Source organism: Bos taurus, chromosome 21 (genome assembly GCF_002263795.3).
Source record: "Bos taurus isolate L1 Dominette 01449 registration number 42190680 breed Hereford chromosome 21, ARS-UCD2.0, whole genome shotgun sequence".
Classification (NCBI taxonomy): Eukaryota; Metazoa; Chordata; class Mammalia; order Artiodactyla; family Bovidae; genus Bos; species Bos taurus.
This window is the reverse complement of record NC_037348.1, coordinates 67,903,608-67,913,238: the sequence shown is the minus strand read 5'-3', so window position 1 is coordinate 67,913,238 and position 9,631 is coordinate 67,903,608. Positions and strand designations below refer to the sequence as shown.

The following is a 9,631-nucleotide window of genomic DNA, read 5'->3' as shown; positions in this document are numbered from 1 at the left end:
GTGAGGCTGTAGCCCAGCGGGCTCCTCTGTCCCTGGAGTTTTCCGGACAAGGATACTGGAGTAGGTTGCCATTTCCTCCTCCTCTCATTCAACACGGTGAGCACTTAAAGTGTCATCACAATTTTTCTACCGCTACCATTTTTTAAAAACGTGATTCGCTGTCACAAGCGAGCACAGGACATGTGTACATTGAAACTGCAGTTTTCCTGTCACTGATACACATGCCCGGCCTTCTCCTCAGCGCGCACAGCCGTGCTGGCCTAACTCAAGGCTCTGTCCCCTTGAAGCACCCGGGTCAGAGCCTCCTGCTCTTGGAGTCTCTGCCTGAGAATCCGGGCCTTGTCGTTCTCTGCCTTCCACACTCGTCCACTGAGCTGAGCTGAGCAGAGCTGCCAGGTGTCAGTTCAGACCCCCAGGCAGGAGTAAAGGGTCCCGCTGCTGGGTCCCCACGCTGCCCCCCACTCCAGCCACCCTCCCCCGGAGACGAGTGCCAAGGGGTGGGCGCCCTCTCCCTGCCCTACACCACCAGCCCTATAAGGTTCCTGCTGCTTTAGGGACATGGGGGTGTGGGGGCGTGAGAGGGGGCAGGGCTAAGAGTGGAGAACTGAGTGCTGAGCAGGCGTGGAGGAAAGTGTCCTCGGCCCGGGGCCCCCGGTAAGCCGGCCCCCACCTGGGCGCCCGCAGGCACGTGGTAGGTCGTGAGGAAGCACACGGCCCCTCCGACTGCAGCTCCCTGGCGGTGCTCTGGCTGGCGGTGTGGGAAGGGGCTTCCTCCTGAGCCTTTGTCCTCGCCTTGAGCCTGCCTGAGGGGTCACCCCAAGATTTTCAGCAGGGCACCAGTGGCCTGGGGATCCCCAGCCCAGCCAGGTCTCCACAGGCTGTGGTAGCCTCCGAGCTGTGGCCCAGGCCTTGTCAGGCCTGGCGTCCCATGTCCTCTTGACCCCCAGTCTGTTGGTATCTGGGCACCCCTGTCTGACCTGGTCACTGCAGGGACCCTGGTCCCCAACGAGGGTAGCTGTTCATCCCCCCGCCCCCGACTGAGTGGTGATGACAGAGCGGTTGTCTTCTCTGGACTTAGGGGTGGGGCGGATCCGGAAGGTGTCAGGCCTCCCGTGACGGGTTGATGGATGTGGGCTGTGGAAGAAGGGCTTTACCTGGGAAACTGGGTCCCCCAGGTGGGGGCATTTCAGGCTGCTAGTTGGTGGGGATCCCTGGGCTGGTTGAAGACTTGCCCCTCACTCCTGTCCCCAGGCTCAGCTGTAGGGGGGGCTGGACCTGGCTGTGCCCCAGCGAGAACACAGGGATGGAAGTTGCTTTTATTGTGTTCTGAGCAGAAAGAGTTGGAAAAGCAACTAGAAAATGTCCTGACCTGTGATCAGAAAGAGTGGGCCACCTCTCCCTGCCAGGCGTTCCTCAAAATCTTCCAGGTATGCCCACCATGAGGGCCCCTGGCACCTTCCTGGGTGGCCGGCCTGGAGGAGGAGGGGCCTGGAAGGACTGGGGTGCTGGGAGGGGCGGGGGTGTGGTGCGGACAGGAGGGGCTGAGTGGAGGAGGGAGAGGGGGAGGCGGCGCTGCTGGGCACTGGAGCGGGGCTGGGCGGGGAGGTGCTGGGGGGTGCGTGGTGCCTGAGGCTAGGTGAGAAGCGGAGCAGGCAGCACTCAGCCGAGGCCTGTCTCTTGGATGGTGGGGTCCCGGTGCTGGGGTGCAGGGTGTATCTTTTGGGGAGGAGCCTCTGCGGGGAACCTCTCATCTCATGAGGACCCACTCCTGGGTCTCACTTAGGACCTGGGAGAGATGGGTGTCTGGGGAGGGTGGGGCTTCAGTGGGGAGGGCCCTGAGGCTCCAGGAGACATTGTGCAGTCTACCTGGTGTAAAATGTTTGGTCTGTGAGCATGAGTGTGAACATGTGCGTGCATGTATATGAATGTGTGCACATGTGTGTACGTATGTATATGCGTGTGTGCCTGTATAGGAGCGTGGATGTATAAGCACGTGTGTATACATGTGTGCACATGTATATGCGTGTGTGAGCATGTGTGTGTGCATACGCGTGTCTGTAAGCATATGTGTGTGCCTCTGTATGTGTGCCTGTGTGTATATACGTAAGCACATGTTTGTATGTGTGCGTGTGCATGTGTTTGGCCGCCTTCTCAGGGGTGAGTTGGTGTTTCTGTTGATTCTTTTGACTGCTGGGGCTAGACAGAGAGACCACAATGAGACACAGCATCCTCAAAGCCTTTACGCAGAGACGTCCTGCTGAGAGCATCGGGAGGGAGTTGGACTGGGGCATGGGCTGGGGGAGAGCTGGCAGCTCCTGCTGAGGAGGCTGGTGCAGCCTCAGGGTGTGTGTCAAATGGGAGAAACTTCGGGTGTGTGAGGCTGAGGGCAGGACCCAGTCTGGATGCGAGTGGGGAGGGCTGAGGACACAGGGGGAGCCTGGTGGGAGGGGTCTGCCCCTTGCCATCTGCAGGCTTGGAAGGGGGCAAGGTGTGGGGGCAGCTGGGAAAGGCGCAGAGTCGGGGAGTCGCATCCTCCCAGCGGTCTGTCCCTGTCCCCCGAGAGTCCATTTGCTTTGACCGACAGCTGTTGAAAGGAACCATAGATTCGGTGCAAGACATCGGGCCTCCCATTACCAGCCGGGTTCAAGCCATGGTTCTGAACACGTTCTCAGAGTTTCTGAAAAGGTAAGTGAAAAGGCAGCCCTGCCCAGGTAGGGAGGCCTGGCCTCGGTTCAGCTAACCCATGTCAGAGCGCTCACCTTGCCACCAGCCGCCAGGCCCGGGCCAGTTCACAAAATGCAGGGGGAGGGCTGGTTGGCTCCAGGTGCCCCTCGTCCTGCCCGCTCCACGTCTCGCCCTGGCTCTGGAGGCAGTCCTGTGTGACCGCGGAAACGTCCAGCCTGGAGGCCCTGGCCCGGCAGCTGTCCAGCTAGTTCTAAGGGGGCATGAGGTTTAAATTGTATTTCATTTTAACTAACTGATGTTTGAACAGCATGGGGGGCATGGGGCTCGTGGCTCTGTTGCACAGCAGGGCGAGCTTAGGGGGAACCCAGTTTCCTTTAAAATTTGTGCATCCTGGATTTTGTTACACTGCTTTTGAGGGTTTTTTTGTTTGTTTCATCTTCTTTTTTGGCCAAATACGGCTTGTGGGATGTTGTTCCCCAACCAGGGATTATAATTAGAGCAGTAGAATCGCAGAGTCCCAACCACCAGACCGCCAGGGAATTGCCATCGAGCTTTAAAAACTGCGATGAAGTACCATATCTCTCGGTTACTGGATTTCAGGGCGCTCCTTTAAACCTTGCGGCTGAGCTGAGAGCCTCACTCCCTGCTCTGGTTTTCCCAGCAGGACTTGCTGTCAGTCTCCTCAGTCCACACCCAGCTCTGCCCTGGCCCTGGATTTGGGGGGTCTCCCTCTCTCCCAGGGGGCTCAGGTGAGGGCAGCTGTAGCCAGGGTTGCCCAGACTTAGTCAGAAGGAAGTTTGGGGCACAGCGCTGTGTACCAGAGCATCACGGGGCCCCCTTTTCCGGGATTTCCAGTGTGGCTGTGTTCACCTTCAAAGGGTCTCTGAAGGGCCTGGCGCCAGGCAGGTTACTCATGAGAGGCCAGAGATGTGAATTTTTAGATGAAATCAGCCAGGTTTTAAATGGTTAACCAACCACCACAGGGTGGCTAGTTTGAGATCGTGATTGATTTGTGTTCTAGGAATTTAAAGGCGCCCCTTCTTTCCTGCCTTTGAGGAGCAGGGGTATACCTGCCTCTCCTGACTCCTCTCTCCCCACTCTGCTGGGGGGGGTTGCAATGGCCCAGGCAGGGTGTGGGGTGCCCCCTCCCCTCCCTGTGGGCACTCCAGACACTCCCAGAGGCCTTGTTTCCTCCCTCTTCCTTGACCTGAGTGCGCGTTAGCTGTGATTCCAGACCACAGGAGAAACCCAGTCCCGTCCGGTTCTAGAAGCGTTTACCGCAGAGGGCCGGGGACAGCATTACAGGAAAAGATTCTTGGGAAGCGTCCGCTCCAGCGCCTGGCACAGAGCCAGCCCCAGTTGTCCACATGTTGACCACGACCACCCACACCTGCTGTTTCATGGAAGAAGCAGCAGTTAGGCTGAGAAGAGGGACAGCCCGCACTGCTGGGTGGGGCTGACTCAAGGGGCGGCGCCTGCATCTCCGCCTTCACACGCAGGTACCGGGCTGAGGGTACCGCCCACTTCCTCCAGCAGCAGGCCGGTGCCGGACCCTCCCCCCAGCTGCACGTGCTGCAGAACTGCTGCGTCCTCAGGTGGGTCCCGGTGTGACCCGGGCGCGGGCGGGGTGGGCAGCCTCGGACCCGGAGGGCCGCTCTGTATGGACGGCAGACCGGGTGCCTGTGTGAGAAGCGGGGGATGACACCGCCCCCCGCCCCGCCCCGCCCCAACCTGGATACACAGTTGCGGGATTTCATACAGGAAACACCAGATGCCAGGAACACTGGCTGCGCTGGAAGGAGTTTTTCTCTTGTACCTTTTGCATTTCATGCTACGGAAATGTAACACTTATTCCGTAAATAAAAAAGAGTGGGGATGAAGTAGACAACCAGGCGCAGAAGTCAGTCTGTCTGCCCGAGGGCACATAGAGGGTCAGCGGCGAGGGGGTGCGCAAGGCTCAGGGCTGCAGCTGGGCCCTCAGGGCTCCCGGCCAGGCCCCACAGGCCCTTTGGGTTTCCTCTAACAGGAAAGTGTGGCAGGATCTGGGCCAGGCCCATACTCCCCTGGCGGACTTGGTGCTGAGCACCATCAGCGCCATCGAGGACCAGAGCCAGGACGACCTTGTGTCCAGGGTCAGAAGCCTGTGCCAGGTGACGTACCCCCAACTCCAGCCCTTGCAGGGGCCTCTGCTGCTCCCAGTGGTGTGGCCAGAGGGTGCCTCTGTCTCCCGGGCTCTCTCCAGCCCAGGGCAATGACGGGGATACAGCAAAGCCCAGGCACAGCTAGCTTTGAGTTGCCTGCGTCCAGCCTCCGCCCTGCCCGGGCCTTGGTCTGAAGTGGGAGAAGGACGGCTCAGCTTCCTGTCGGCCAGAGAGGGGCCCCACCCAGCTGATGGGGCTGGGGCTGGCCTTGCCTCCACTCAGGAGGCTCGGCTCCACCCTCACAGAGGGCACCTGCCTGGGCAGTGTCCACGTTTGCAGTCTCCTGTCCACGGGCAGACCCGCTCTTGGCTCTGTCTACCTGTGGAGCCACCTGTCCTGCCAGGCCAGCAGAGGCCTGACGCCCTGCCCCCTGCCCCATCCCACTCTGCCCCATGTGCCTCCCAGGCAGGTGAAGCCCCCTCTACGGTGTTCCCAGGGTCTCCGTGCCTCCCCCTAAGCACTGGCTGCCTCCAGGGTAGGGCCTTGCCCAGAGCCCAGGGGTCCCAGGAGATGCCAAGGGCCGGGCCCAGGAGCTGAAGCCTTGAGAGGGCATGGCGGCCTCCCAGATGTGGAAACCACGGGGTCCAGGGCCTTCTGAGGCGGTTGCCATTGGATTTTCCAGAGATATGAGCACCTGGCTCAGCGAGACACAGAAAGATCCAGAGCTGGAGTGACCCCGACAGGTCACCTCCCAGGGTGCCAAGGCTGACGAGAACACTGCCAGGGCCTCGCCCCGAGCTGTGGCAGACCTTGCTAATCGAGCCCCACGTTCTGCTGCTCTGGGGGCAGATGGAGCCCCACTGTCTGGTCAGAGCTCCTGGCAGTCCCAGCCAATTGGCGGGACTTGGCTCTGAGTTTTACAGACGATGCTGAAGAGGCTGCATTGTGCAGATGGGGTGTTGGAGGTCCCCCGGCTGCACATCTGGTCTGGTGTTCCCCTGAGACATGAGTGGCCAGGGCTGCCCGCAGGGTGGGTCTAGCTGTGACCCCTGCCACAGGTCTTTGGAGCTGAGACTAGGTGGGGAGGCCTCCCTGAGACCTCGTGCCATGCTGTGGTTTGCTGGGGACCCAGAAGAGAGTGAGGGGCTCCAGGAAGACTCGGGAGGGCTCTGGGGAGGATGCGGCATCAAGGGTTGCAGATGGACTCTGGGAGGCTTCCAGGAGTCGGCAGGAGAAGGTGGACCGAGCTTGGGGGCAGACAGTGGGCGAGCCTCTGGCTCCTGGGATGCGGGCCCTTCTGGTCCAGGGCTGTGCCCCTAGCGGGGAGCAGGGCTGGGGAGGTGGGGCCTGCAGGGCTGGAAGAGAGAAAGGGCAAGGACAGGAGACAGGCTGGGCTCAGGCCTCAGTGACCGTGACACTCCTGTGCTCAGAGCCTACTGCGGCATCACTTCGGGAGGGAAGACAAGGAGCTGGCTCACACTCTGCGATCCCTCCGGCGGGGCCTGGAGCGCTATGCCGGTCTGCTTCCTCCTCCCACAAACAAGGTAGGAAGGAGCAGAAGGGGGCTCCCGGGGGGTCAGCTCTGTGTGGCTGCTGGTGTCCCCCCTCCCCCGGGCTGTGGGCACCGTCCTGCCAACAGGGCGGCCCAGGGCCAGAGGCAGGCAGGGCTGCATGGCCCTGGTCGTCAGTCCAGCTCTCGGTCTCCGGGGAGGTGAGGGGCCAGCTGGCGGTCACCCCGGGAAGGAGTGGCTTTGTTGTGGAAGCCCAGTGGTCAGGGGTTAGGCCTGCAGAGTTGGGGGCCAGGCCCCACAGACCCAGCTAGAGGGGCTTTGTGGACCACTCTGCTGCCCCCACCCCCTAGGCTGAGCCCCTGAGGCCACGAGACCTTGTCCTGGGACAGCTTCTCTCCGGCCTTCTGCATTCTCTTTCTTTTGTGGGGGCAGAGCCTTGTGCAAAGTCTGTACAAAGCGGTATTCACTGAGTACCTCCAGGCCTTGGTCACCCATCTCAAGAGGCTGAAGCCCCGGAAGTGGGAAGACCACCGGGGTCAGGTGGAAACGGACGTCCGGGAGCTGCGTGAGGCTTTCGGGAGGCAGGAGGTGAGCCCGGGACCCTCGGGGGCTTCCGAGGGGCCGCCTTCCCCTTCCCGGTGAGTCTCTCTTCTCCCCTGACCGGCCTGGAGCCGGCCGTCCCTCCTGCCCTGCCGGGCCTGTCTGTGCCAGGCCGGTCTCTCAGGGTGGCCCTGGGAGCCCTGGGCAGAGGGGAGGCAGGACCTGGGGGGGAAGCCTGGGGGGCTCAGGAGGTGACACGGGCATGTAGGACCCTGCTCTCCCCAGCAGGGCCGGCCCGGGGCCTGTGCGGTGACCCCGGGTTAGGCCTGCCCTGGGTGAGGCTGGGAGCTCCTCTCCGCAGGGCCTCGGTGATGGAGCCCCTGGCCTGGAGGCCTTCGTGGAGGTCTTCCAGCTCAGCGGGGAGCAGGGCAGCGCGTGTCTGGATGAATGGCTGGCCTCCTTCAGGGACAGGTTCCCAGACTATGTGAGGTGAGAGACAGAAGGGGGGCAAGTAGACGGGGGAGCCTGCAGGGGGCTCAGCCCGGGCCTGGGCGGAGGCGGGACTGAGCTAAGGGTGCCGGCATGTGAAGGGTGAGTAGGAAGGGCATGAAGGGCATGAAGGGCATGAAGGGTATGAAGGGTGTGAAGGGTGAGTTGCCGGCAGAGACTGGGAGCCTTGTGCCAAAGCGCATATCTCAGCGCCTCCTGTCCTCAGGAGGGAATCCAAGGCCAGAGAAGGGCAAGGACTTGCCCAGGGTCCCCCGCAGGCCGGTGCAGGCCCCTCCCTAGTCTCTCCGCCTCCTGACGCTGAGATCCACCCAGCTGGACCCTCGGAGCGGCCCAGTCCAGATCCCTTCCTGGTGTCCAGGGCTCCCCGGTAGGCTGTCTAAGCGTCCTGGGGTCGTGGTTGGTGGTGGCCGGGGTTTGGGGACTTGGGGAACCGCCTGCGGTCCCAGCTGCCCCGGAAGACGTTGCTCTAGACTCCACTGTCGTCTTTGTTTGCGTGCCCACGGGTACAGAGAGCCCTCTTCCTGTTGCTCAGCACACAGGGCCAGCCCGAGGAGCCTGAGCTCAGGAGCTGCTGCCCTTGCTACTGGGGCTTCCTCACGACTTTCACAAGGTGACCAAGGGGGTGAGGGCTCCAGGGCCGTCTCCAGGGACGCTGGTAGGTCAGGATCCAGCCTTGGGCAGGGTGGCTGGGGCATGGGCTTGGGGGTCTCAGGGGAAACCAGGCTGAGGGGCTGGGCTGGAGGGAGGGCCCAGTGGCTTGAAGCGGACACTGCACCGCCCGCCTGCAGGCAGCTCCCCAGGCCCTGAGCCAGTGGTTCTTGAATATTTTGGCTGCAAGACTCCTTTACTGTGAACAATTATTGAACTGAAGAACTGTAGCTTATGTGGTTATATCGATTGATAGTTCCATTATTTGAAATTAAAACTGAGAAATATTAATTCATTTATATAAGGTGTTTGGAAAAAAATAATAGAAATTCACTGGAATGCCCTTCCCACCTGCTGAAATTCTCCTCCCTCTAGGTCTGGCTCCTAGACAACCCCCCACCAGTCTGTTTTATTCAGTTCCTGTCTGGAGATGGCCGTCACCATTGTCTTGGCTGAGATCTGTCCTGTCTGTTGCCTGGCAAAAGTCTTCACGGCGGAGGACCAGCCTCATGTCTGGGGGACCAGACAGACGTTTGTCTTCATCTCCTCGGCGCCCACTGGCCGCCCCAAGAGGAAATGGAAGTGAGCTCTCGTTTCAAGGAGCCTCTCCCCCTGGGGCTCTGGACGTGGTGTGGCTCTGGGACCTGGTTAAGGCGAAGGATGTGAGTGCCCCTGACCCCTTCACAGGCAGCAGTCTGAAATCCAGAAGGAAGCCGTCCTTCTCAAGCCCGGACTCCTCCACCAGAGGATCCTGAGTCAGACACCATGCTATGAAAGGCCAGCCTCCTCCACAGTCCACCAGAAGCTGCGGAGGCCAAGGGCGGGGCGGGCAGAGGGCAGGCACGGGAGCGTCCCACCAGCCTGGCCGAGGGCCCTCTCCTGCGCGGACCACAGCTTCACTGACATGCAGTTCACATGCCGTGTGGTTCACCCACTGAAGTTGCACGTACCATTCAGTGGTTTTTAGCATGTTCACAGTTGTACAGCCATCACCGCAGGCCATGTTGGGACATCTTCATCCCTAGAAAGGACCTGTAACCTTGTCGGCATGACCCCAAGCCCCTCTTCCCGCCGTGCCCCCCGCCCTGGGCAGGCTCTGCTCTGCTTTCTGGCCACATACATGTGTCTGTTCCGGGCACGTCTCATGAAGTGAATTACATGAGGCGTCACCTTTTGTGACCAGCTTCTTTCGCTTCTTTCGCTCATCGTTATGCTTCAGGGTTCATCGGTGTGACTCGCATCCATTTCCGCCCGTTTTTTACGTTTTTTCCTTCCCTATGTGGCTGTGCTGGGTCTTAGTTGTGGCATCTTTTCCGTTGTGCCACTCGAACTCTCAGTTGCAAAATGTAGGATCTAGTTCCCTGACCAGGCATCGAACCCAGGCCCCCTGCACTGGGAGCGTAGAGTCGTAGCCGTTGGCCCACCAAGGCAGTTACTTCCCCATTCATTTTTATAGCTGATACTCGGTTTTATACTCGGTTTAGTCAGACATTCGTTGATGGGCATTCGAGTTGTTTCCCGTTTGGGGCTGCTGTGAATAATGCTGCTATGAACACATGTGCACAACATTTTGTGTAGACATGTGTTTTTAGTCCT

General features: G+C 60.5%; 1 protein-coding gene across 1 annotated transcript; it reads left to right on the top strand.

Annotated features, from left to right (window-relative positions):
* Positions 1-1,092: 1,092 nt before the first annotated feature.
* LOC107131330 (uncharacterized) lies at positions 1,093-9,209 on the top strand. Its single transcript, XM_024982179.2, has 10 exons — positions 1,093-1,427; positions 2,585-2,685; positions 4,185-4,280; positions 4,712-4,835; positions 6,257-6,370; positions 6,770-6,925; positions 7,239-7,366; positions 7,593-7,754; positions 7,920-8,042; positions 8,411-9,209. The coding sequence occupies exons 1-9, from the start codon at positions 1,128-1,130 to the stop codon at positions 7,999-8,001; spliced, it is 1,263 nt and encodes a 420-aa protein (XP_024837947.2). The 5' UTR covers positions 1,093-1,127; the 3' UTR covers positions 8,002-8,042; positions 8,411-9,209.
* The last annotated feature ends 422 nt before the right edge of the window (positions 9,210-9,631 follow it).

Coding starts and splice junctions, on each gene's coding strand:
- LOC107131330 (XM_024982179.2), top strand. CDS start 1,128: ATGTGGGCTGTGGAAGAAGGGCTTTACCTGGGAAACTGGGTCCCCCAG. Junction 1,428..2,584: donor CGTTCCTCAAAATCTTCCAG/GTATGCCCACCA, acceptor TTTGACCGACAG/CTGTTGAAAGGAACCATAGA. Junction 6,371..6,769: donor TTCCTCCTCCCACAAACAAG/GTAGGAAGGAGC, acceptor TTGTGGGGGCAG/AGCCTTGTGCAAAGTCTGTA.